The sequence below is a fragment of the Siphateles boraxobius genome, unplaced genomic scaffold (assembly GCF_051911475.1).
Source record: "Siphateles boraxobius isolate OS27281-9 unplaced genomic scaffold, OSU_SipBor_1 6, whole genome shotgun sequence".
NCBI lineage: Eukaryota > Metazoa > Chordata > Actinopteri > Cypriniformes > Leuciscidae > Siphateles > Siphateles boraxobius.
In genome coordinates this window covers 25,752,560-25,780,427 of record NW_027509186.1, presented here as the reverse complement: position 1 = coordinate 25,780,427, position 27,868 = coordinate 25,752,560, and the positions used below count along the sequence as shown (strand labels likewise).

At 40.2% G+C, this 27,868-nt stretch overlaps 3 protein-coding genes across 6 annotated transcripts in view; 1 reads left to right on the top strand and 2 right to left on the bottom strand.

Annotated features, from left to right (window-relative positions):
- Positions 1–4,026, bottom strand: part of usp32 (ubiquitin specific peptidase 32) — a 58,231-nt gene extending 54,205 nt beyond the window's left edge. The window contains exon 1 of one of the 3 annotated variants that reach the window (XR_013195956.1): positions 3,765–3,953. Coding sequence is in view for 2 of the 3 variants with exons in the window: in XM_077208416.1 (XP_077064531.1) it covers positions 3,765–3,822 (58 nt within the window). In the remaining variant the exon portion in view is untranslated. Of the gene's footprint in view, positions 1–3,764 lie in introns of all 3 variants that reach the window. The other 2 variants (XM_077208416.1, XM_077208417.1) reach the window with 2 other exon arrangements.
- A 2,685-nt stretch (positions 4,027–6,711) lies between these two features.
- Positions 6,712–13,670, top strand: LOC143716171 (uncharacterized). Of its 2 annotated transcripts, XM_077208414.1 has the most exons (4): positions 6,712–6,919; positions 7,095–7,190; positions 7,705–7,817; positions 13,413–13,670. In XM_077208414.1, the coding sequence occupies exons 1-4, from the start codon at positions 6,850–6,852 to the stop codon at positions 13,536–13,538; spliced, it is 405 nt and encodes a 134-aa protein (XP_077064529.1). In that variant the 5' UTR covers positions 6,712–6,849; the 3' UTR covers positions 13,539–13,670. The 2 variants fall into 2 exon arrangements, with proteins under 2 accessions (XP_077064529.1, XP_077064530.1); XM_077208415.1 differs by lacking the exon at positions 7,095–7,190 and having other exon boundaries at positions 6,806–6,919.
- Positions 13,671–15,823: 2,153 nt separating this feature from the next.
- Positions 15,824–26,655, bottom strand: appbp2 (amyloid beta precursor protein (cytoplasmic tail) binding protein 2). The gene is made up of 13 exons (XM_077208389.1): positions 26,256–26,655; positions 24,171–24,259; positions 23,285–23,436; positions 23,081–23,204; positions 22,803–22,971; positions 22,634–22,723; positions 22,474–22,541; positions 22,277–22,382; positions 22,057–22,181; positions 21,271–21,356; positions 20,882–21,072; positions 20,530–20,695; positions 15,824–19,198 (listed from the first exon to the last, which is right to left on the bottom strand). Exons 1-13 carry the CDS (start codon positions 26,391–26,393, stop codon positions 18,936–18,938), a joined length of 1,767 nt encoding a protein of 588 aa, XP_077064504.1. The 5' UTR covers positions 26,394–26,655; the 3' UTR covers positions 15,824–18,935.
- Between the last annotated feature and the right edge of the window lie 1,213 nt (positions 26,656–27,868).

The window sequence follows — 27,868 nt, the reverse complement described above, 5'->3', positions numbered from 1 at the left end:
TGGTTAAACCACATATGTAAATGACACAATATGTAAAGCTTACAGTAGGTAAACACGGAGAATCTGCATGTCCAGTTTGAACCAATTGCGAAATCTGCCACTGTAAATCTTTCACTCTTACGCAGATTTCCCTATTGGATAGATTCCTACTAAAATGGATTTTGCCAGTGAAAAATTGTAGATCAATGGTAAATGTGACTGCTCCTTAATGTTTCTACAAATGCGAATATTGCCTACTGAGAACGAGGATGGTAACGGGCCTGTGCGATTAATCGAAATCGTGTGCGATTTCTAAACCGCAGAAAGTAAGATTTTTCCACCAGGACCCTCATTGTTCAATCTGAATACAGCACACCTAAATCTAGCGCGGAAACAAGGAAGGTGAATTCAGAGCAGGATCATGACTTGGCCAAAACAAATCTACACTCGTGGTTTTGGATACAGGAGAGATGATGTATCATAGAGCCAGGTAATTTGCAAGACCTGTCAAATTATCCTTGTGGTAAAACAAAGTAGGGGCCATTCACACAGAACAACGCATTTTTGCAGTTAAAAACACGAGACGTAGGTCTTGAGAACTGTTTTTTAAAAGTTTAACATCTTTAACTTTGAGCACCATGTAAAATGCTGTGTCATGTGAGAGATATGGCAAAAGACCAGAGATGCGAGAGCAATGGTTAAAGATGTCCACCATCTAGTGCGTTTACATAGAATAACAATGGCACATTCCAAACAAGGTGAACAAATGCCAGCGATAAAACTGGCATTTACGAACAGCACAAAAATACATAAAGAAATAACTGATGTCGTTACGCATCATTTATGCAAAGATATGGTGCCTGCAAATATCATCAATAAAGCCAGCTTCCAAAAATATTATACAGACACAATTATATGTGTGTAAGGAAATATTGCTTCAAAATCATGATTAGAATCGAAATCGCAATATTGATCAAAAAATTGTGATAGTACTTTTTTGTCCATATCAGTACATTTTTGTCCATATCACACAGCCCAGATGTTAAAGGTATTGTAGGTAGAAATCCCCAAAAATACTTTTTTCCAATTTTTTTCAAACTGTCTTTATATATCAATGCATAATTAAAATGTAAGTACTCTGGAAAATAAATTATAAAAATCGAGTGTCTGTAGTTCTCTCAGGACTGTAATAAACACAGCTCATTATTCCAACCGGGACGAAAGAAATGATTGGCTGGGGCGACTGTCACTCTCCCTCGCTACCATGGATACCACCTCTGCTGATACAGGAGGAGCCCAAATGCGCGCACCCGTTTGAAAAGGAACGGAAGCTAGTAATAACAAACAATTATGGCAGAGAAAGAACAGTCACAATTCTCAGTAACGTTACCTGCATATAGAGGCAGCGAAGTCAAACGAGTTAAAAAAAGGAAGACAGTATTTGAAAAGGCTATGAACAAAAAGTCTTTGGATAAATAAAGAAATCATAAGAGAGTCGGCGTGGCTTTCCAGCGTCGGCTACTACTGAGTGATCTCAAGGGGCTGAAAAGTGACTCCATGATGGCTTTATTTCTGCTGGACAGGTAATCTTGCTGTTTTCATTTTGATGGCATTTATTTTTTCATGAAGCATGTATCACTAGCACACCTAACTACCTAATATTAGCTACCTAACGTTACGTAGCATAACTAACGGTACTGGCTTAGCTATGACAGTGTAACTTTGGTGTCGACTAGTATAACGTTACTGTTAGTGAGCCAGGGTTGAGACGATAAATAAGCAATAGGCCTATCTGCAGTCGAAAGCTGTTTTATTTAATTTCGCCGAATCTAACTTTAGGTTAAAAAGTTTAGGGGATCTATTTTTATACCTAGCTTTACCCTCTGCCTAAACTGTGTTCCTATTTTCACCGTGAACTCTACCTACTCCGTTTTTTCACGTTTGGTTTGTTGTTATATGCTCTACATATGTTTACATATGTCTTTATGTTGTATCTGTATGTGCTATACAATATATGTTGTGTGTGTGTGTGTTATATTATCTTGGGTCTGCAATGCAGTTGTGAGAAGGTGTTTGAGTGTATGTAATTCAGTTTATCTGTAAACAATCTTATGTTATGAATCTTACAAATTCACCTTCATCACAGTGTAACTGATAGTAACGGCAAACGTGTATCAATGAAGCTATTTATAGCTTTGCCTTATATTGAGTTTGATTCCGTTACGAGCTAGTAAAATATTTTAAACTTTACAAGTATCGTTATGCGAGCTGGATAGTGAGTACTAACAGCCATGTTAATTGTTTATATTCATACTGATAAAGTTAGTTATTTTATTACTTGTGATTCTGACATGATGTCACTACATCTGGTAAAGCTGGTAAACACATCCGACTCTTCCAGCTGAGCGAATGGCCGGGATCGCGCGTTCATTTGTTTTGGGGGCGTGGCTTTGGAAGGAGCCGAGTAGGGAGGGAGTGGGAGTTAATGGAATAATGAGCTGTGTTTATTGTAGTCCTAAGAGGACTACAGACACTCGATTTTTATCATTTCTTTTCCAGAGTACTTACATTTTAATTATGCATTGATATATAAAGACAGTTTAAACAAATTTTGACAAAAAGTATTTTTGTGGATTTCTACCTACAATACCTTTAACCACCATAGACAGTCCCCATCTATAATCATATCTAGGGTTTTTTGATAACCAATTCTCAAAATGTATCCTTGGTTCCCACCAGTAGTAAATGGATAATTACCCCTAAAATGAAAATTGTTTCACCATCATCTGACCCTCATTCATTCAAAAGCTGTATGACTTTCATCTGCAAAATGCAAAGAAAGATATTTTGCAGAATGTGCCCATTGAGTTTCATGTTGTAGACTAAATAAATAAAAAATAAAATAAAATAAAAACATATTTTATGTTCCACAGAAGAAAAGAAAGTCATACAGGTTTGGAACAACATGAGGGCGAGTACATGATTAAAGATTTTGATTTTTGGGTGAACTACCCACTTATTTGTTTACATCCTTGATGAGGAAACACTTACAGCTGATAGGAGCTGTCATTGCTTTATAAACAGGCCTGTATTAAAATACTTATCTCAAGACATAAATAATTCTTCAAATACTTTATAATTATAGAAGAACATTCACTTCCATAAAATCACCAAATCCATAAAAGTAACACCAAATAGTATAATAATAACTCAAGGTAAAAAGGAAGAAAATGACTGGTTAGAAAAAAAATCAGATTTCTATGTCAGGAAAAGCACTTCCACTGTGAGATAAAGTGCGATAGGCTACATGATAAATACTATGGGGGTGTTGAAAAATGTTGACAGATTAGTGAAATCTGTTTGTCAGTGTGGACGCTCCTGGACCACACAGATTAGTTACACTTCCAGTCGGCTGCTAGTTAGATATTGACTGTGTGTCAAACCTAGTCAGATGTCCACTCTCAGATGATTTAGGGCAACTTGATCGCTTGGGAATGCGAATATGATGCAGAAGAATCTAAGTAGACAGCTGACAATGTTTTGTGACACAGCCACTGACAACATTACACCAATAAAACAAAGACATGACCAAACAGCCCCACCTTCATCCTCCAAGCCTTTTACAACAGCAACATCACAGCAATGTGAAATGACAGGTTAAGGCTTGTTAGCTCGCAGAAAGAGTTAATACGTGGGGTTAACTAACGTTAGCTGGCTAACGCTGCTAACGCTAGCTTAGCGTAACTGACTGACCGCCGTTAATCTCTGAAGCTCAAACCTCTTACCTCTTTTAACGGCCTCGTCAAACGAAAGGAAGCCTATCCGTGACTCTTTGGCGCCCATGGTGCCCTCATTTCATGGCAATGGCAGAAATGTGGAGAGTGTGACCGGTGCCTGTTGCCTTGTTTTAGGTTGTTTTGTTTTTTTCCTCCCCTCTCTCTCTCGGTATGTTGTTCCTCAAGTCAAGCGGTAGAGTTAGCGTTATCAACGAGTGACGCGTCTAAGCGACGACGCCTCCATACTTGATCACGTGACATTTGTCCAATCAGAATGCAGGGGGCGTATGAGCGTCAGTTTAACGCAAGAAACGCAACACTGACGCATACGCTTAGAAGCTTTTCGCCCAGAGCTGGCTGTCAAGTCGTCGACTTTAATATTTAATATTACTTGTGTGGAGCCAGTTTAACCTATTTGCACCTTGTTGCATCAGCGCAACAACACCATTTTCTTTACTTTGCCAGCACACTGTGTGTATAGTATTAGTATTGGAATAAGGTTAATAATGAAAGGAGGACTTTCATAAACCAATAAATACCCTTTTCCGTGGTGGTCAGTTTAATATCTTTGTTTGGGGGCAGCACATTTTTGCTATAAAAAGGCCACAGCTATTTTTATTCGGTTTATCACCCACCAAAAAATTATTCAAATGTGTTATTGGGTAGTTTTTAAACATTTTGAGTCGTATAAATTATTTGTATGCTTTAAAATAGCCTAAATAAGTTTGTTACATAAAAGCATCATTGTTTTATTCTACTAAAATAAATCAGAAATGTTTTTGGTCTTGTGTAACGTTTTGACCAGTGCAATTTGATCATTTAGTAATGTGCTCTGATTTTATTGTTTTTATTTCTAAATTTCTAATTTTAGTTAGCCTATAACTTTAGTCACTTTAGTGATTAAACTTCAAACTATTTTATTTCAGCTAGTTGACAAGGCAACATTTCTAATTTTTCGTAAAGTTTGTTTAATTTAAAATCCAATATTTTTCTTCATTATCTCAGTTTTATTTCAATGTACAAAAACGTTTAGACTCTTATTTTTAAGGAATGTATAATCTACACAAAGATCAGATCTGACATGTATTTTTTCGCTAACCTTTCATTGATCTTACAATCTTATAACTGCTTCCAGCCGCTTATCTGTTAGCGCCCCCTATGGCATTTAGTGTGTTGCAACATGAATGACTCTTGCACAGCAGAGATGGACTCTTTTGAATTGATTTAAATGTTAATGATCATAAAGACCTTTTCATTATTTTAGGGTGACAAAGGAATCTCTAATAGTGAACACAAATCAGTCTCTGACATTCTTAGCAGAAGTAATTAATTGCTCAGCCCAGATGTCTGAATAGAAAGAATAAAGATCATAATCACGACAGCAGAAAAATAATTGGAAGTGAAAGGTATCATTTTCAAAGAGAAAATATAGAAGGATTTTTGCAACTCTATATCTGGGAAGCACATATATCAGACATCTGGAATATGACAAGGAAAATGGGAGGAATTGGGATGGGGGTGGGGGTGGGGGGGTGGGGGGTATACCTGCACTTTAACATAAAGGAAAAAGTGCCATATCTGACAGAGATGAAGCTGAAATGTTAGCCAAAGCATTTGTTAAGATCCATAATGAGAATCGAAGAGGAAAGGAAATTCTAGGGAGATAGTTAAAAGAGAAAACCCTGATGAATTAGATAAATGTAATGGAATTAAAAGCTCCATGGATGTTCTATTCTCTTTATTTGAACTTAAAAGAGCTATAGCAGGAGCTATGAGGAAACATCTTCAGAGGAAGATGAGATTTGATACAGCATGATAGAACACTGTCTGAAGAGGCAAGTCAGGTTATACTAAAACTCTACAATAGATAACAGGTACGTTCCCATCTTGCTGGAAACATTTAATTGTTATTCCTATAAAAAAACCTGGAAAGGAAGTCACTATATAGAGCACTGCCATCAATTATGTGTATAATTGTGGAAAAGATTAATGTATTTTATTGAAAGCTTTTATTCAATATAATGATTAATGATATTTTTAAGAATGTTGAGCCATACTAAATCTCTGACGATGGGGCAGTGTGGATGAGAAGACGAAATATTATGAACACTGCAGAAAAGGTCCATATAGCAGTACTTGTATCAGGTTGAGGAGTGGGCAAAGAAATGGTTGTTTCATTTCTCTACAGCTAAAACCCAAATAATGTGTTTTTCAAAAAAGAAAACACAGATGTAAGATTCAGACTATGGTCATATTCTTTAGCAAGTAGATGTGGTGACATTTTTGGGAGTATGCATGACAAAAAAGTTGACTTTTGTTGATACACACACACACACACACACACACACACACACACACACACACACACACACACACACACACACACACACACACACACACACACACACACACATATATATATATATATATATATGTATATATATATATACATACGTTCCCTATGCCTTGCATAGATACACACATAAAGGAAATAAGGTCACGGCAGTTGAACATTTAGTGAATCAATACTTAAAACAAAAATACTGTAACATTTGAGATATTTTACAGATGCATGGATCAAAAGACCCAGAATCTTGAAAAGTAGGTATAGCATGTAGGCCTATATGTTCCAAAATTCCAGATAGCTGTTAAAAAGAGAATTTCAGACAATTGAATGGTGTTTATAGTGAGCCTGCCCATCTACAGTGGGTAAAAGAAATTAGGCTATAGACAAGGAAAATTACCATACATTTTATTTGGATTCCTGCACATGTAGGAATAGAAGGAAATGAGATAGTGGATAAACAAGAAAAAAGGGGCGGATCAAGAACACATCCGGGGATTTGAACCATAGACAGTAAAAGAAGCTGGATTTGGCTAGATGTGAACTTTCATATCTATGGTGAATTTTGAACAGTATGGGCAACGACTGATGACGTTTTACAAGTAGGCCTACACAAGAACGGAAGTAGGCTACAGACAAGAAAGCATATTGAGAAACGGCCGAAGACTTTTCCACAAGGTGCATGTAAATAAGAAACGAGTGACCCGTGCATGTAAATAAGAAACGAGTGACCGTTAATATAGACACGTGATGGCAGCAGAAGAGAGCATCACTTGCGATATGATAATACAAGTCTTGCTGTATGTGCCCAATGTAATTGGTGGGTAATTATTACGTGACTATTACGTGACTTCGATACATTCATTTCAGCTGCACAATTCATTTTACAGAATCAAACATATTATATCACTTAATTTATGGCACATTTAATCAGCAAACGTACCGTAAGGATGGTATCTATTTAATTTATAATACAAACTGTTTCTTTTTTATAGGTTATATCCGGATTCTTCTTGTTCTCAGTTCCTGGATGCTGTATAGTTACCCAGAGAATTTTGTACCCTTGTATGTGTTATCAATTATATTGGATGGTAGGTATTCACATCAAAACTAGGGAAATTATAGCCTAAATATATGCACTCTTAAAAATAAAGGTTCATTATTTGCATCTGTCGGTTCATGAAGAACCTTTAGCATCCATGAAACCTTTCCAAAAATAGTTCTATGGCACTACAAAACAACAGGGTCAGAAAATGTTTTCAAATTATTTAAAGTAAATTACATAATAATGATATATAAAACAAAAGTACATTTGCATTTAATTTTTGTTGTTTTTCATGTTACATAAGTGAAACTTTACTCTCCTTTATTTTACATATTATTTTATAATTTATTCTACTGAAAATCTATACATGCAACACAAAATGTATTATAGTTCTTTGGAGGAAAACCAGGAACTTCTCATACCCTATGCTCTCAGTTTGACAAATGACACTGCAGGTTAATACCTTGGTGAATAAAACTTGTTCAATTATTAGTTCATATATATATTTAAGAAATGTTAGCATTTACATGAATTGATTTAGTGTTGTATCTTTGTGGCAGGGGTGGACGGCTGGGTTGCACGTAAGCTGCAGCAGACCTCCAGGTTCGGTGCATGGCTGGATGTGGTCATTGACAACGTAGGACGTGGCATGCTCTGGAACATGCTTTACGATGTAAGTTAAGTCAGTACTGTCATGAAACGGAAGGACACAAACAGGTAAAGTAGCAGTGGTCTTTATTGAAAGCACTCAGGGACAGTTGCGGCAGTAGTGGATGATGGTGGAGAGTAGAAACAGTGAACGTGGATGGTTTGGTAATTGAAGTGTCTCTTATCTGATGTAGAATGAAGATGACGGGAAGGCCGAAGAGAGCAGACAGGTTGGAGACTGGATGACTGGGATCGCTGAACGGGATAGCAGCAAGCAGGTAGGATTCGTCAGGTAAGTAGCAGGTTCAGGTTGAGAGAGTCAGGAAGTCGATGGAGTGTCGACGAGACCAGACAACTGAGTGAGTGAACTGGTGTGGTTTTTAAGGTGTGAGTGAAGTGAGTGCTGATTGCTGACAGGTGAAGATGACAGGTGCTGGTGATTAGTATTCTGGTGAGGCTGAACGAGTGGGCGGAGTGTAGAGGTCTGCCGCTGATGCTGGTGTATCCGTGACAGTACCCCCCCCTCCACGGCCAGCTCCTGATGGCGGAAGAGACCGACGACGGGGACGACCACGACCTCTTGGCGCTGGGCGATTGGGATGAGCAGAGTGGAACTCCTGTAAAAGAGTGGGATCTAGGATGTCATCCCGGTGAACCCAACACCTTTCTTCCGGGCCGAATCCCTCCCAATCCACGAGGTATTCCAGGTGGCCGCCCCGTCGTCGGGAGTCGAGAATGTCGTGGACCTGGTAGATATTCTCGTCCGTAGGATCCACGGGAGGAGGAGGAGGTACGTCTGCAGCACCAGACCCTGGGGAAGGAGTGAGAGGGTTAGTGTAGGGTTTGAGTAGGGAGACATGAAATGAAGGTGAGATGCGGTAGTGAGCAGGGAGTGACAACCGGTAGGTGACCTCGTTGATCTGCCTCTGTATGGCGAACGGACCGATGTACCTGGGACTCAGCTTGCGACAGGGCTGTCTGAGACGGATGTCCCTGGTGGAGAGCCAGACCATTTGCCAAGGTTGGTATAGTGGGGTAGCGGATCTTCTTGCGTCGGCCTGGCTCTTGTGTCTCCGGACAGCCCTTTGCAGATGGACTTGTGCTGAGTCCCAGACCCTCTCGCTCTCCTGGAACCAGTGATGGACTGCTGGAACGTCGGAAGGTTCACCTGACCAGGGAAACAGGGGCGGCTGGAAGCCGAGTATGCACTGGAAGGGCGTGAGGCCTGTGGTGGCTTGACGAAGGGAGTTCTGTGCATACTCGGCCCAGGGAAGGTAACGGTTCCAGCAATCCTGATGGTTGTGGCAGTATGAGCGCAGGTATCTCCCGATCTCCTGTATCTTTCGCTCAGTCTGGCCATTGGACTGTGGGTGGTATCCGGAGGTTAAACTGACTGTAACACCCAAGAGGTTGAAGAAAGCTTTCCAGACCCGGGAAATGAATTGTGGTCCTCGATCGGACACGATGTCTTCCGGTATGCCGAAATGACGGAAGATGTGGGTGAACAAGGTTTCAGCGGTCTCGAAGGCAGTGGGTAAACCAGGCAGAGGGATGAGCTTACAGGCTTTTGAGAAACGATCTGCGACGACCAGGATGCATGTATGAGAGTCAGAGGATGGTAAATCTGTAATGAAGTCTACACCGAGATGAGACCAGGGTCTGGTGGGAACTGGAAGCGGCAATAGTTTTCCCTCCGGAAGGCGACGAGGAACTTTGGCCATGGCACAGACTGAGCAGCCCTTCACGTATCGGGAGACATCCTGGGTCATATCTGGCCACCAGTAGCGTTGTTGTATGAGCGAGAGGGTTTGTTGGCTGCCTGGGTGTCCAGAGCCCGGAGATGTATGGGCTGAGTCCATGAGGGACAGACGCAAACGAGTTGGAACATAGGTCCGTCCCTCAGGAACCCCCGGCGGAGCAGGTTCTGACCGGGTGGCGTCGGAGATGAGATCATCTATATTCCACTGGATAGGACTGACAATCACGGCTGGAGGGAGTATGGATTCCAGGTTGGTATTCAGGTTGGTATAGACGGGAAAGTGAGTCGGCTTTGATGTTCTTATTTCCAGGGCGGTAAGTGACCTTGAAGTTGAATCGGGTGAAGAATAGAGACCAGCGGGCTTGACGGGTGTTGAGTCTTTTAGCATCTCTGAGGTATTCTGGGTTACGGTGATCGGTGATGATGTCGAATGGGTATTTAGCTCCCTCCAGCCAGTGTCTCCACTCTTCCAGGGCGAGTTTGATTGCCAACAGTTCCCGGTTGCCGATGTCGTAGTTCTGCTCCGCCGGTGACAGCTTTCTGGAGAAGAAGGCACATGGATGGAGTCGGAGTGGTGTCCCCTGCCGCTGCGAGAGGACCGCTCCTACCCCGGTGGTTGAAGCGTCCACCTCGACGAGAAACGGAAGATCTGGGTTGGGATGAACAAGGGTAGGAGCGGAACTAAAGGAGGCTTTGAGGTTCTCGAAGGCATTGGTGGCTTCGGTGGTCCAGGACAGAGACTTGGCCCCTTTCTTTAAGAGTGAGGTGATGGGTGCGCTGATTTGACTGAAACCTTTGATGAAACGACGGTAGAAGTTTGCAAAGCCCAGGAAGCGTTGAAGCTCTTTGACATTGGTGGGTTGTGGCCAGTTGGAGACCGTTTCCACCTTCCTCTGGTCCATGGTGATTCCGTGCGGTGTGATGACATAACCCAGAAAGTGAATTGTTTCTTGATGAAACTCACATTTTTCCAACTTGAGGTAAAGATGGTGTTCGCGTAGGCGTTGAAGGACGGATTTAACATGGTGGTGATGTTCAGACAGGTTGGATGAGTATATGAGGATATCGTCGATGTAGATGATGACAAACTGATGAAGGAAGTCTCTGAATATCTCATTCATAAATCCTTGGAAGACAGCAGGAGCATTGGACAGTCCGAAGGGCATGACCCTATATTCATAGTGGCCAGCAGGTGTGATGAACGCTGTCTTCCACTTATCTCCTTTTCTGATCCGAACCAGATTGTAAGCACTGCGTAGGTCGAATTTAGTGAAGATGCGTGCATCGCGGAGTTGTTCCAAGGCGGCTGGGACCAGAGGAAGGGGATACCGGAATTTGATAGTGGAGCTGTTGAGTGTCCGGTAATCGATACAGGGGCGCAAGCCTCCGTCCTTCTTGCCAACGAAAAAGAAGCTGGATGCGGCAGGGGACGTAGAAGGGCGGATGTAACCTTGACGTAGGGCCTCCTCGATGTACTCCTCCATGGCCTTCTGCTCCGGGATGGACAAAGGGTAGATTTTGCCAAGCGGGAGCACAGCCCCAGGCAGCAGGTCGATCGCACAGTCCCATGGCCGGTGAGGTGGGAGTTTGGTCGCCAGCGTTTTGTCGAAAACATCCTGGAACGCCCGATAAGGGACTGGTATCTCAGGGAGTTGGTCGGTAGGAGGGCTTTCGATGGAAGTGGAAGCAATGGATACCTCAGAAACCGGAGTGGGTGATGAGTGAGGAATCTTCTTGATGGAATACAGGCAATGGCTGAAGCAGGCATCTCCCCATTGAAGTATCTCACCTGAGGACCAGTCGATGTTGGGAGAATGGAGTTCCAGCCACGGGCGTCCCAGGATGATGTCTGCGGTGGAACCCTCCAGCACCAGAAACGGGAGCTCCTCTTCATGTAGGCAGCCTATCTTCAGGGAGATGTTGGGACTACTGTGGCCGATCCGCCCACGACCGAGCGGTTTCCCCAAGATAGATTGCACATGGAGAGTCTGAGGTATGGGTCTTTGACGGATCTGAAGTTTTTGTAGAGTAGATAGCGAGATAAAGTTACCAGCAGAGCCGGAGTCGATTAACGCTTGCGCTGAAAGAGATTGGTGTTGGTACGTGAGTTGAACAGGAGTATACTTCATTCGTGAGATGGAAAAATGGAGACTGACTGCACTCACCGCCGGTCGTGGGGGACGCACAGGACAGGTGATGAGTTGATGACCTGAGGATCCGCAGTATAAACACAGATTGTTGAAGATGCGACGTTGACGTTCTGCGGCCGGCAGATGTGTGGAACTGACATCCATGGGTTCTGGTGCTGAAGGGTTGGCCGAGGATGCAGGACGAGGAGGAGGCAGTGCAGGCCTGTCGAGCTGACAAGCAGTGCGGCGTTGATCCACGCGAATGGAACGCTGTATGACGCTTTCTAGCCCAATGACGTCGTCATAAATGGCCAGCTGTAAACGAATGTCTGGATTTAAACCATGACGGAACGCCGTAATGAGCGCCGCCTCGTTCCATCCGCTGGAAGCCGCCAGGGTACGAAACTGCAATGCATAAGATGATACAGATGAATTACCTTGTCTTAAGCGAAATAATTGATCCTGCACAGAGAGAACGTTGGTGGCTTGAGAAAATACATCACGGAAATGTCAGGTGAATGCGGAGAATGATTGAGTGACCGGGCCATGATCGTTCCACAGCGCTTGCGCCCAGCGAAGGGCTCGACCGGTGAGGAGTGAGATTGTGAATGCAACTTTTGCCTTTTCCGAGGGGAACTGGGAAGGATTCATCTCCATGAACAGCTCACACTGCAGAAGAAAGCCGCTGCACTCCCCCTCCTCGCCTGAGAAGGGCGCTGGTCGGGCCGTGGGACATACAGAGGCAGAAGGAGAAGAACTGGTGGCGAGTGGTGGAATGGCGCGTTGGATGTCCCGCAAAACATCGGAAACTGTGACCGGGGGTGAAGGATCCTCTTCGCCGTGAGCTGTCGGTTCGTGCATGGTGGTCTGGTCTTCTGTCATGAAACGGAAGGACACAAACAGGTAAAGTAGCAGTGGTCTTTATTGAAAGCACTCAGGGACAGTTACGGCAGTAGTGGATGATGGTGGAGATTAGAACCAGTGAACGTGGATGGTTTGGTAATTGAAGTGTCTCGTATCTGATGTAGAATGAAGATGACGGGAAGGCCGAAGAGAGCAGACAGGTTGGAGACTGGATGACTGGAATCGCTGAACGGGATAGCAGCAAGCAGGTAGGATTCGTCAGGTAAGTAGCAGGTTCAAGTTGAGAGAGTCAGGAAGTCGATGGAGTGTCGACGAGACCAGACAACTGAGTGAGTGAACTGGTGTGGTTTTTAAGGTGTGAGTGAAGTGAGTGCTGATTGCTGACAGGTGAAGATGACAGGTGCTGGTGATTAGTATTCTGGTGTGGCTGAACGAGTGGGCGGAGTGTAGAGGTCTGGCGCTGATGCTGGTGTATCCGTGACAAGTACTTGTTTGTCACGAACATTTTTTTTATAGCTTTTATTTATCAAGTACAAGAGACAGACATAAAGTGCATACAGGAATACAAAATCTTTTCTTTTTTATGAACTTAAATGAACAACACCCCGCCTCCTTCTCTCCCATGTTCCCCCCTCCCCAGACCCTTGATCCACTTGGGAGGAAAGAAAAAAAAGAAAGAAAAAAAACACTATGTTCTCAAACATACAATTATATACACCTATACCTACACAGTAATAATTGAAAATACCAATGCAAGGTGCTAGTGCTAATTATTAACTGTACAAAGTAGATATCCATAAATTGCTGCTCACTCCTCAGTCATCAACGCAAGTTATCTTTTGTTATCTGTTATGTTGGAAAATCTTAGGGTGAACCGATCATTGGGGGCTATCTGCCGCTGGCGGACCGGATCCGAGGAGATAGTGCTTATATAACCACACAGTGGGCCTCTATAAAGAGACTTCCCGAGCTGGCTGCCTATCTAGATAATTAAGTAGTGGTCTCCACTGAGTATAGAACCTGCCAGATGACCCCCTAAGTGAGAATTTGATCTTCTCAAGTTTCAGAAGGCCTAAAATGTTGTGTAGCCAGACTTTGATTAGTGGTGGTTGAGGAGGCTTCCATATTAACAAAATTCTCTTGCGAGCAATAAGAGAGGCAAAGGCAATTACGTTATTTTGAATGGTCGTGGTACGGAGGCCATCCGGGGGTTTGCCGAAAGTAGCGATATATGTGGGGTTGGAGATAAAGTTATGCCTAATATATCTGAAATGAACTTGTTTTAAAGAATAGTCTCCAGAATTCAGACAACTTAGGGCATGCCCAAAACATTTGGGTAAGATTGCATGGAGCCTGCGTGCATCTACTACAATTCTCATCAAATTTGTTTATAAAAAAGGAGATATGGCCCTTTGACAGGGCTTTAGCCTTAAGAACCAGGTCTATCCCGTTGGGTGTTGGTATCTGTGGGAATGACGTGGCCTGTGTTTTTGCAAAGTCCCACAACTGGAAGTACCGAAAAAAAGTCTGATTTATGTAGATTAAAGGTAGAGATTAATTGGTTGAAGCTTGCAAATATACCATCAATGTACACTACAGGTCTCCCAAACTACGCAGCCCTTTGTTTTCTAGAACTAAGAATCGTGAGTCAGTCTTTGCTGGAATGAACTGGTGATTGTTGCAAATAGGGGTTGCTAGAGGGGGGGTGAGCAATCCAAAGTGGCGTCTTATTTGCGTCCAGATTTTTAGAGTTCCAACAACAACCGGATTAGAGGTGAAGTTTGACGGGGAAAAGGGGCAAGGTGCTACATGTTAAAGCTAGCTGCGACAAGGAGCAGGAGGCTGACTCACTCTGGCACCAGCTGGATTGGGGGAAGTAATCCAAGATATTATCTTGTGTACGTTGGTTGCCCAATAGTAGCCAACTAGATTGGGTAGACCCAGTCCCCCAGCCAATCTATCCCTACAAAGCAGTGTACGACTTGCCCTTGGCCGTTTACCGGCCCAGATGAAAGATGAAATAATGTCATTTATAGCTGTGAAAAAGGACTTGGGAAGGAAGATGGGCAGACATTGAAAAACATACAAGTATCTTTTTAACACATTCATTTTTATAATTTGTATCCTACCGGCCAAGGACAACGGAAGGTAATTCCATCTTTGTAAATCGGACTTGACCGTCGTTGTTAATGAAGTAAGATTTTGCTCATGCATTGTTCGCAAGGATCATGTAACTGTAATGCCAAGATATTTAAATCCTGTGTTCGCTATTTTAAAGGGTATGGTTGAAGGCGATAATGCTACAGCTAATTGGTTGATTGGGAAGTATTCACCTTTAGAGATATTTAGCCTATATCCCAACAGACGACCGAAAGAATTCAACAAAGTGTCACGAACATATTTGTATTCGAAATTTTCACTTTGTACTCTGTGCTTGCTTGTGAAGTGGGGCTGGCTGGTGTCTTCACTAGAGTGGTGTGTATTTGTGTGCAACCATAATGCCAGAGGTGCCCAGTGGAAGAACACTTTCACAGAGAGCCCAGTTTGGGTGCAGGCAGTGATGGCAAAAGGTATCACAAGTTATTTGTTCTCTTTAAACATTTAGATTTTTGGAAGCACAGTATGAATAGTTTTATTCGTCACACAGGCTTCAAGACACCTTTGGGAATCCTGACAATAGCAGGTCTCCATGTTTTGCCTGTGTGGCTGTATGGCTATCAGCATGAGGTGCTGTCTCATGCTCTCTATGCCCCATACTGGCTACAGATTCTGGGGATTCTGGTGCTGGCAGCAGGACGCTTGCTGTGTTTTGCAGTTGAGGTAAGGAACACGTTTACCCAGCATTATCGTAAATTATGGCAGCAATATTAATGTTTTTACTGTCACAATAGAGGCATCTGTGTGTAAACAGTCATTGTTTATGTTCATTTTGCAGATGTGGTGCATCATAACCCATATGAAATTCTTATTGTTGAATGAAGAGGAAGAAAATAAGAACTAGTGTATATATATATATATATATATATATATATATACACACAAGTATTAAGTATAAAAAAATCGTACTACAATATATATATATTTTTTTTACCTCATCCCCTTCGTAATTTATGAATACTGTATCTTATATATGTTTTAATCTTGCCGGGGCTACTCTTGTTATCTGTTCTGTTGTAATTGTTTTGTTAAAAAAAAAAAAAAACTCATAAAAACATCCATATTTTGGGACGGATCCTGTAATTTGAGAGGGATTTCTTAAATGAAACACCTGGTCATTAATTTTACAGAGGTACACATGCTGAGTAGTCTTTTATTAAATGTTTTGTTCAGCCACCAATCCACCCGAAAGAGTGGTTTTTGTAGGATCCTGTAGCATTCAATTCATAGACTCAAACATATCACATTAAATTCAAAAACAGGTGAAGAAAAATCATGTGAAGGCCAAAAATAAAGCAATTTTAATACTTCAGAAGCAATATTGCTCATTGTAGTCTATAAGACAGCTCTATATTGTTTTTTGTGTTAGAAGTAGTTACAGATTTTCACAATGGTGGATACAAATGAGTTTAATAATGATTTGGTGGTTACAGATGTACAATGTACAGCAGACTCTACTGGGGGTGAGTTACATAAAGCCAATGACTGAAGAAGATCCAAGCAGAGGCTCACTGTGGCACAGGTTACTGACATTTCCAGGGTAACAGTCAGTATCAATGTTAAACAACACAATTTTCCTCTTTTTTAGCCAAACACTCCTAGAGTGTCTCCAATGGATATAGACACGAACGGGTCTTTAAAACAAAATCATAAAAGATCACATCCACTCATAGGTTGTTACTTCAAGGAACGCCATCGTCCGTCTGAAACAGCACTTTGGCTATATCACAATCTACACGCGTCAGCACGTCCGAGGACTTCATTAAGATTATTAGCATCAAAAAGGCCCCACTTTATCGTTATCAACCCATAAATACATTCTCCAACTCTGAGGGCAGATTTAGAAGAAAAGTGAAGGGTTGTAGTGACAGGATTGCTTTTATTGACAGAGGATGCTTTTTATTAATTTCCGTGATCACTTTTGAGTCGCAAAGTTCATTGTTCTCTTGTTTCATGGGACATTAACTGCTCAGTAAAAGATTGTTTTTCTGTCACTATTGAGCTCACTGGGACAATAACCACTTGTAGCTATGCATCTACTTCTATATACAATTACTTAAACATGCAAAGAAATAGAACTTTTGACCCATAAGCACCTTCGTTTTTTGGGGGACTGTGGCCTATTCTGACTTAAAAAGCAGTATGGATTTGATCAATAGTGATCAACCATCTTTCTAACCATGAAATGCCACTTGAGGTTGACGAATGAGCCCTTGAATCGACATTCAGAAGGAAGCAATCAGAACTACGTATTAAATTCTTTCTGCATCCACCAAGCTTAGTTATTTCCCATGTGCATTATTTTCACATCTGATATTCAAATGGTCATCTGATATGAGAACTCCACTAAAAGAGTCAATGGAAATGCACTTTTAACAAGTTTGCAAGATCACAGTTTATTTGTTACAATATTCCATCTCTCTAACCAAGGCAAATTCCGGCCCTTCCCTTGCGGTCTCTTTATGGCATTGAGAATGCCTGATTCTTCACAATCAAACCCCAACCTTAACAATAAAGGGTTTTTAAGGAGTAAAAATGAGTGAAATAACATCCCTCACATGTTCTAGCCGATATCTTGCTCGGTTTACAGGGCGAAAGGTGTTTGAAATTCTGCAGAAGGTTTCGGCCATAGCAAGCTATTTGAAAAAGGCTGACAAATTAGATCCCCACCAGCTGAGAGTCCTTTAAGACTAAGGCTTGGACTTCAGCTCGTGCTGGGGTCCTGGTGCTGCAGCCGTGATCGAGGACTAAAGAACTGCAAGATGTTAACAGCACATTCTACATGACTAGCCTGAAGCAAGGCTTTGTTTCAGCAAAAAAACAATGAGTTCACTATGAGGTGTGAGGAAATCAAAAAGCCAATTTAATCGCAACAGTCCTCATTCAACTTAAAATGTTCTCCTTGTCAACTTGGTTACGAGTCTGTGTGGCTTTTGGATATTTGACAGAGGAGCGGCAGTGAAATGAGTCAGACTGATTGGATTTGGAGTGTGGTACAGGTGCATTCAGCAAAATATTGCACTGCTACTACACAACTGTGTGTGGATTCACACCCCTGCGCACTATACCGCAGGTTTACAATGACAGGTGCTGCGCTCAGCCCTTTTTTTTGGTGTGTCCAGTCAGCTGGCAGTGGGCCAGGGGTGTTAATCTACGCCACCCGGGGCCGAGCTCTGAAAGGAAAACAACAACGACCTGGGAAACCTGGTCCCGTAACTATCACCGCTCCAGCTTATATTGTGTGTGTGTGTGTGTGTGTGTGTATGCATGAATAAGGCTTTGCTATGACAGAAAGCCGGCTTTGTGAACTCGTCCTCCCACTCTGTTTAGTTTATATTATGGCAATTTACTGTGGTCACACACGTATTATAATTATTAACAGAAGTTATTTTGGCTCATCTGTTTGCAACGTTACACCTACAAGTTGAAGCATACCTTGCATATAAATTATTGGCAGTTTAAAATAAGCTGTCAGTACTAAGGGAATACAAAACCAGAAGAGAACTTAAAACAAGGTATCTAGAGCATTCGTAAACCCACTGGTCCATAAATTCCACAAATGACATGAATTAATAATAAAAAAGCAAAAATAAACATAATGGTCCATAATGTAACATGGCTGGTCTCATTTTCCAGAGAGCACACAGGTAATCCTCAAATGCAAAGCTTTGCATTACATGAAGTCAAGCTCTAATCCTCGTGTTAATGGGGACACGGACATCTACGGATATTCCTTCACTCGGTTATAAAAACGGCGGAGCTTTTATTTCGTCGAATCTCCTTCTATGGGTGCATTTTCTGGGAGCACAATATAGATGATGTGGTAATAAAGTATTTCTGTAGTGTGGAGCAACCCTCCTTCAAATACAAAATAAAAAAGAACAGAGGGTGTTTTCAGTCTTTGTTGGACTTCTGTTTTTTTAATTCAACTCCACTTGAAGTCAGAGAAATTGTCTGGTTCTTCGGTTGCGAGAAGAGTGAACAGATTCAATGAATGGTTGCTTATCCATCAAGAGTGTTAGAATGGTGGAAAGATGTCATGGTTTTTATCCCATTTTAAGGAAAATGGGCATGGGGGGTGGCTGGTACAAGTGAATTGACAGTCCAAGAGCTTGAGAAGCTCAAGATGATGATCACACTCCCTGCCCGTCTTGACTACTTGTGAATAAATGGGTGTGAAGGAGTGAAATGTGGGTGGATGTGCACATCTATATGTTTCAGGTGGGCAGTGCGATTAGCCCAAGCAGGAGCGTCCGGCACCGTGGCTCTGGGAAAGCAGGAAAGACTGCACCACCTGCTCTGTGACCTGGGGGCTCGTGTTGACGTCCTCCAACGCATTGGCTACTGCAAACTGTCTGTCCCTTAAACGATTCCAGTTGGACAGAATATTGTGGTACTCAAAGACCTTCTCGTAGTTTCCAACTGAGTTGTACAGTTTTATCAGGCCTCTGTAGTCATATTCCAGTCCACTGTAACCCTCCCCGAACAGCTTCTTGCCTGCAGGAAACAGACAAATAATTTATGTTTAGGTTAAGAACAAGATTCTACATTTGAAGAAGAAATAATTAAAACTTTTATTCAGTAAGAAAATTGATAAAAAGTGACAGAACAGTTTTTGACATTGTTACAAAGGATTATTTCAAATAAATGTGACCCGTGCAGGCAAATTGAGTCGGAAATTACTTCCGAGCTACAGGCAAAATAATATGTTAATTTTGGTTGAATTTGAGGTTTTCCCCAAAATTAGTTCATTAAGCCCTTGTCTAGCGATCCCAATGCTCCAAATAGCAATTAAACATCTAAAAAGTATCTTTCTACGTTTTCTGAGAGGATTTCCTTTCCTTTGTCCAAAAATGCAGTTTTTCTTTGCTTCTTGATGACTGGTGCTTCCCTCAAGCACAAGTTTGGTGTCATTTTAAAGCGCATCATTCCAACTTTGTGAATGTTCATAGCGAATTGACATGAGTTAGTCTCGATGACATGAGTCTGAACCAATGAAATGTGATTTTCAAACTCATGCTGATGTAAACAAAACAATCATTAAATTCAAGGCGTGCGCACAAAGACACCACAGACAGCGCACGATCCCGATATAAACACATACAAAGAATTACAGTTTTTCAAAATGTCTGTCTTGGCATTATCTGTTATGTCTTAAGTGAACTTTTGGTCAAATTTTTGTTTGCCTTGAAAATTATCCATATTTTCATTCAATTTTTTTACATGATACCACAATTGTTTGAGGTATCATGTATAAAAAAATTTTACTATATATTTATATATAGGTGATTTGGTTTTGGAACCTTTAGAAAACTTTAACTTGATTTTTCTCCAAATTGACTTTACGGTCTATATATAACAATAACTCACTTTTAAAAAAAAATTTGCTCATTGCGTGTCATTTTGCCAGCAAGGGTTACACATGCTGTTCTTGGAACTTAAATAAATATAAAAACAAAACAAAAAAAAACAATCATTTTAAATGTTCCAAGTGACTTAATTATATTACATTATGAAAAATGGATATTCATTTTGAGATTTGGTTTTAACATTTTAACAATGTAAACATTAAACAAATTAAAAAAATATAAATGAATTAAAAAAAAAATGTATATGTAAAATTAAATGGTTAAGCATTAGATGGCGGCAAAGGCAAACAAAATGCAAAAATAGTGGAAATGATTGGAATGAGTGGAAACAATTTCGTCCAACAAATATGTCCAATATCAACCGACATAAATAAACAATAATTTAAAAAAAAAGACCAATAACTGAACAGAAATGTGATGCATGTCCACCCAAAATGCAACTACAAAAGTAACCCTCACCAATAGCGATGGAGCGCAAGTAGAGGCGCTCGGCATCATCGTACTGATTCATGTCATAGTTATAGAGCGAGGCCAAGTGTCCCACCGACAGAGCCACCTCATAGTCCTCCTGTCCCAACAGCTGCTCCTTGATCTGAATGGCCTTGATGTGCATCTCCTCTGCCTCCTGCATTACAAATCACACCATGGAAAGGTCAGTCAGCCCAACAGCGACCTCAAAAGCACACTGTTGAGTTTGGGTTATACAACAGAAAACAAAAATGGCTTTCACAACGACCCACTTGTGGTGATTTCCATATATTATTAATGGTAACATTTTCACAGGTTTAAATGAGGAGAAACTAATAAAAACCTTGAATTTGCGCATGGATTGGTAGAGGCGGCCCAGGTTGCCGTAGTGTTTCGCCGTTTGAACGTTAAACTCTCCAAAGGCTTTTTTGGCCAACTGGAGGGAGGAAAGGTGCAGATCATGGGCCTCCTGCAGAAGGCGTTCCTCTGTTTCTTTGTTATGACAATCAATGGCAATCTCCTCCAGGATTAGGGCTTGAGATGTAACATCAGAATTACAAATTAGACTGAAGTAACATGATTTTTCAATCAAGTAAAACTTAAAAACAAACAAACTGAAGAGTGAAAAGATAATGCTACTTTGAACCAATACTATGGTCTTAATGTTGTCATTCCAGTAATGCAGCTGTGAATGATGGGAGTTATGAAAGCTTTTCAAAGTGCTAGTCTCACCTTTCACCCTCTTGGACGAGGCCAGAAGCAGATGGTCTTCAGGGAGAATGTGAGTTATGATGTCTATGGCACGTTCTGCGTGGAATCTAAAAGCAAAATTCAAAGTATGAAACTGGTACGTTACGTTATTCGATAAACACTTCCAAGAAAAAAAATACAGAGGAAAAAAAACAATTCTAAAAGAACAACTTAATTGTGTTAAAGGTTAGGGCAACTACTGGACATCTGTGTCATGGACTTCTTAACACTCGAGGGACACATGAAATGGTATAAAAGTTCATACGAGATTAGTTGCAAACAAAAATACAAAGCTTCATCTTGGAAACTGGCAGCTTGCTTTTCAAGAAGTGACTCAAGACACCAATTAAATTATCCATATTTTCATGGTGATCGTAATAGGAGGAATGTTTGTCTGAACGATTATGTATTGTTCAGTGTTGCCTAATGAATTCAGTTTTTAGAGTGAGGGAATCCCACGTCACCCAAGATTACAGCTTTTTGTAAGAAAAGGTCATTTAATTAAGGATTTATTCAGAATGATTCAAATGGATAACAATTAAGAGTTATTTTTAAACAATTCATTAAGAGAACCTGCTCATAAGAGTCATCTGTTTATGAATCATCTACAATCTATGTGTCCTATACAATTCTATTTAAAAGCATCTGAATGTAAGCACTGTGTAGCGGTACAGGAATCATTGATATAGTTCATTTACCCACCCAGATGTCATCATAATTCACTAAATGAACTAACTAATGCACTCAGGATAGGATTGAGACACTCACAGTGCGTTATCGAATTTTCCAGAGCTGTACTGATGGACGTAGGACGAATACGCCAAGTCCTCATGTGCAGTTGCAACATGAATATTCTTTCCTCCAAACACGGATTGCCGAATATCGAGTGCAATCTGAAGGTAGAACACACCCATCGTTTTTCGGCGAATGAGAAAATGTTTTATTTATAATTGAAAAGAACCCAAATTTTAAGTAATTCTTAGCTCACCTGGTAAATGACCACTGATTGGCAGATATTATCCACGTTTAAGAGATAAAATCCATAATCTAGTAATGTATCTGAGTATTTTGGGTGCTTGTGCCCAAAATGTTCCCTGGAAACAAAATGTGGGAAAACAAAGCATTTCATCGCTGTAAAATCAAACATAATTTCACAATCACCCAAATATGCATGATAGTTCTTACCGTGCCAAAAAAACTGCATGTTTTATCAGTTGTTCAGCTTTCCTGAACTCCCTCTTAACAACACAAGCCTGCAGGGATCAATTTCATGATGATTTAATGTGACAATGGATGAGAAGTTTACATCGATTTAGAAAAACTCAAACATTCAGCAATCACTGACCTTAGAGGCTTGTCTGAGAACATCAACTACTACTTTCACAGGTAAGCCGACAGTGATCTCCCTCATAGCCTCTATACACCACCTATAAGCCTAAAACACATAAGGAAAACAAATGTAGAGCAGCCGTTCTAAAAAAACAGACTTCTGGTATTGTTGCATTGGGACTTACCTCATCATAGTGGCTTTTGGCAAATAGCAGGGCACACAATTCTCCATACAGGGCAGCCTTATTAGCCTGATGGCCGTGTTTGGCTAGTTTGTCCATGTAAGACTCGGCCAGTTTGAAAGTCTCTTCTCCCAGGTGGTATTTGCAGTTGCCATTACGTACATGAAGTAACCTGGCACACAAAGTCACAATAACACATTAGTAAGATATTAATAATATATTGGACACTTGGACACTGACCGTTTACTGCTAGAACAGACTCAAGCTGTCTATTTACTCACCTCACACAGCACTCGACTGCACGATACCAGTGAAGAACCTCATCATGTAATGTGCACAGCTGGAGACAAGACAGAAAGACTTTCTCTGCATCTCCATACCAACCGGCATCTGATAAAAAGCCACCTGAGATGGAAGAAAAGTATTATTACAATTACAACAGCTTGTTATTATAAGCTGAAAGAGCAGAAAAGTAAGCACCGTACCTAAAACAAAGCCAAACTGTATAGCTTTCTCTTTCACGTGCGCATCTGACTCTGCGATGTATGAACATCGGCGGCTGAAGGAGTTGGCCAGGACTGAAGCGACCTTCACACCGTGGTCCATCAGAGCCTGGAAGCAGTGGTGTAAGAGGTGCCTGTGGAAGAAAACATGTCTTTCATCTAACCAGTATCCATGTTAAAAGTGACTTACACATTTTTTTTTCTGAGGTGAGGGTATTGGATTCTTTAACGTTATGCAATGACAAATATTATAGTAGCATATTACTACTACAGTTGGACCAATTCAGTTTTTAAAGCTGATATCTAGAGAGCAGATTGGCTTATATAAAGCCAATGCATATAACTATTTACATATTAACATACATACATACATACATATATTACCGTTCAAACTTGGGGGTCAGCAAGATTTTTTTTTTAAAGAAATTAATTTAATTTAGCTAAAATTGATTAAATTGATCAAAATTGTCAGTAAAGTCTTTTCAAATGTAATTTCCACAAAAATATTAGGTAGCACTTCCGTTTTCAAAATAATAATAAGAAATGTTTCTTGCGCATTGATGTTTCAAATCAGCATTAGAATGATTTCTGAAGAATAATGTGCCACTGAAGACTGGAGTAATTGCAGCTTAAAATATAGCTTTGCTAAATTAGTAGAGGATTTCATTTTTGCTGGTTTCAGCATCATAACGAAGACCATCACTATATATATTAGTCTTCAACCAAGTCTGGTAAAGATGCCAATGAAGGCTTGTACTATATAGATCATGTGAGATTTTAATCATCAGACCAAAACACACACACACACACACTTAAGGTATGGCTTAGAGCTATATTACCTTGACAGATTCACTCAGCTATCAATTACCTTTTGTCAGAGGCTCTGAGGACTTTAGCGAAGACCTCCAGCTCACAAAACTCCCCTCCCAGCTGGCAGAGCCGGCCTTGCTGGTAAAGCTGGAACACATGAAGAAATGTGAGATTGTTGACCCTACTGTACATGTGACACAACAAAGACAACTCAAGCTTTCCCTTGGGGGTACCAAGGACCAGAAAACCAAGAAAAGTAGCAATTATAAAGACAGAATGTGCAATCAGGAAGAGTTTGTGCAAGACCAATACGTAACGTGTGCCAATAATATTGTTTGTGTTATGGCACATTTGGTTTTCGACACCAAATTGACTGATCTTACAAAGAAAAGAAAAATAATGTAATGATTAAATGGTCAAATTATCTACAGAGAAGAGTAATTTAACCCTTACTGTTATATTTGAAGCTAAAAAAGATGATCATCCTAAATTAGTAGTATTCAAACTTTTTGACTCAAAGGGTCCCCAATTTTCCCACAATAATTGTATGTGTGTGTGTGTGTATATATATATATATATATATATATATATATAATCACTTTGTGTAATATATATATATAAATCATTTTGTTCTTTCAAAATCAATTTCTACCCTGTAAAATTTTAGAGCTTGGCATAACTATAAAAATGTAAATTCTTTATAAAATGCCCATGGAGATTTTATTAATATACATGAATTTTCCACATCTAGGTACCACACTTTTAAAATTAGGCTGCCTCATTTATCTAGAATTTTCAAGACAGTGGGAACACAATTTCTTCTCAATAGATTTTTAAATAGATTTTTTTGTTGCTATTTTGTTTTATTTCCATGCTTGTTTTGTCGTATTTTAAATCTTAAGTAATCTTTACATCCCCTTGGGAGTTTGCTGAGTCCCCCTGTTTGAGAACCACTGTCCTAAGCAGATCTCTACTTTTAGCTAAATAAAAATCTTAAGTCTTTAAACTACCTAGAGAAAGAACGATTACGTCAATAAACCTTCTCTGGTCTAATCTAATGGGTTCCAGTTAAACTTGATTTGTTATTTTAACTATATCTACAAACCAAATAATAAATACAGTCCCCTCTCAAACTCAGTTTGGATACAGAAATGCAGAATATTTATTGTCTAATGTGAGGAATGATAACGGTTTTGAGGTCATGTGTCATTTGTCACAACAAACTCTGATAGCCTTTGAACACAAAACAGTGGGATTGGTCGAATAACATATTTGCCAACTTAAATGTCCAAAAAGGCAAATCAAATTAAAAAGACAAGAGGGCCAATCAAGCAGGTCACACAAAGTGGCCTTAAAATGGATGAGCAATGCAAATGATACATTGAGCATATTTCATTTTACATAACGATTAATATGATATCAAATAAGTAATTTGGTCCCATTAGTTAATGTAGTTTTAGAAAATCATCTATTTTCCCAAAACAACAACAACAACAACAACAACAACAACTCTCAAATCAAGAAGTCATTTAAAAATCATTGACAAGTAAATCGTTAACTAAGATTAATAAATGCTTTAGAAGTATTTTTTATTGTTAGTTCATGTTAATATTGGAACCTTACTATAGTCACTTTTGTCTTTTCTGTTTATGAATTGTTTTCACAGTAACCTAGTTGGTGACAAACCATTCAACCCAAATTTGCAGATGTCAATTATGTCATACAAAACATATGAATTTGTTAGAAACACGTTTATGGTTTAAACACATGACATTATAACTAGTACCTATAAATAATGTTTTCAGGGTAAAAAGTGAAATGCCATAGTGTTTTATGTTTAACTAACGTTAGTCTTGACCCAGAGTGAGAGCTATATCTCATTCAGTAACAGATAAGCTAACGTTACAGGCTAAGTTAACTGGAACATAGTGTGCACTTCAACCAGTCTTAACCTAACTGCCACACAGAAATGAGTGTAAGTTACTCTTAAACCAGAAAACCTAAATCGTCTCGTAGCCCGAGTGTCTCATAACTAGCGCTGCACTGAGAGCTTGGGTCAGTTTTTGCTAGCCAAGCTGCTAGTGAAAAGTGTCAGATGCTTTGACGTTTGTTCCGCAATGCACTCATTCACTGTCCTTCTTACCTTGTAGTACACATCAAACTGTATATTTTCAGGCAGAGAGCGGATGTCCCGTCGCGATCGGCCGTAGTTGTCTACCACGGCTGAGATAGCGGTGTTGTACAGGGTCTCAGGGATCCATTCCAGTTCCACCGCGGCCATATTGTTTTCTTTCACTAAATCCAACCACAGCCCCCCCTCTTCCACTCCTACTTTTACCTCCTTCGCTACCTGATCGAGGTAAAACTCTTTACTCTGATGCTCCTCATACACCCCCGCACCTGGAAGCGCTTTCTGAGTTTGAAACGGACTGTAGTGATAGGGAACACAACCCTAAGGTTATGCTCTCATGTTTAAAGCTCATCCCCGATCGAGATGCCCCGCCCACTCTATGACACTTTATGCAATGACGTAGCGCTAGAGCTCCGCTCGAACTCAGTGAACGCGCATTTGACTGTAGTTCAAAATAACGGCCGCTGGGAGGACGACAGGAATCTCTCAAGAGTAATGAAATTTTTGTGTAATATCTAGCCTTTTGATTTTAATGTTAATTTGTCAGGAAACAAAATTAACCTTCAGCAGGTATACATATTTACAATGTACAACCTTTCTTTTCTGGGAAAATGGAACGAAAAGATTGAACTCATCCTGCACTAAAACAGATTTCTGTCAAAAGTTCATAAAAATGTAAAATGATAAAAAGGTTGCGGTTGTGGTACGTACGTCATACTGCAAGTCAGAAAACATACGACTCCATAGACAATGACAAAATATTTATTATTTTTAATCTAAATATATTTAAGAATAGATTAGATTAGAATAGAATAGAATAGGAGATGCCTTGTGTAGCCTATGTTCCAACTTCCTTCCCCTGTGAGACAGCCTACTTGCTACCATACATATGATGGAATGCCAAATACATTTATTTATTTCCACTTGTCCACACACCTCTTGCATTTTATTTTGTCACACCATAAGGTGTAACTCTGGCCTCAAAGCTTTGCCCACTCTGAGCTCGTCTGAGGTAAAAGAAATGTAGAAATAAATAAATGTAGACATAAATACATATATAAATAAATAAACGTACTATAAATCAAAAATTAAAAAATAAATGAATGTGAAAAAATACAATTAAATAAGGAAATAAAAGAATAAATATACATTTATTTGTGTTTTACATTCTGTTTTTACATTTCTTTGTATGATTATTTAAGCATGTATTTACTTTGTTTAGTTTTTTTTTTACCTTTCTTTTTATATTATTTATGTGTTTATTTATTTCTTATTTCTTATTTTGGCAGATTGGCATTCCATACCCATGGTTCCATCTGCCGAGCAGGAATTGAAGGTGGGCACCACCTACTGGCCACTACTAGTAAAATCCATTTTGCAGTATCAATCCTTTGAAATCAGTTGTTGCATGTATGTTGTTTCACCCAATGAGTCTAAATGATACTTATCTGACTAGATTTCAAACTACCTCCCTCATATAGCCTAATGTAGATTATGTATTCTTTTGTGCAACACAGTGACATGTATTAGGGGTTTTGGAACTGGGGTCCGGGGACCCCAGGGGTTGCAAGAGTGACAGGAGTCTGTGGATAGAGAAAAACTGTAAAAAATAAATAAACTATAAG

Excerpts from the sequence above, each read along its gene's own strand:
- LOC143716171 (XM_077208414.1), top strand. The coding sequence starts at position 6,850 with ATGGCAGCAGAAGAGAGCATCACTTGCGATATGATAATACAAGTCTTG. Across the intron at positions 7,191-7,704 it reads GTTATCAATTATATTGGATG|GGGTGGACGGCTGGGTTGCA; the intron begins GTAGGTATTCAC and ends TCTTTGTGGCAG. Across the intron at positions 7,818-13,412 it reads TCTGGAACATGCTTTACGAT|GGTGAACCGATCATTGGGGG; the intron begins GTAAGTTAAGTC and ends GGAAAATCTTAG.
- appbp2 (XM_077208389.1), bottom strand. The coding sequence starts at position 26,393 with ATGGCCGCGGTGGAACTGGAATGGATCCCTGAGACCCTGTACAACACC. Across the intron at positions 24,260-26,255 it reads AGTTTGATGTGTACTACAAG|CTTTACCAGCAAGGCCGGCT; the intron begins GTAAGAAGGACA and ends CATGTGTTCCAG. Across the intron at positions 21,073-21,270 it reads CTCGTCCAAGAGGGTGAAAG|CCCTAATCCTGGAGGAGATT; the intron begins GTGAGACTAGCA and ends TTACATCTCAAG.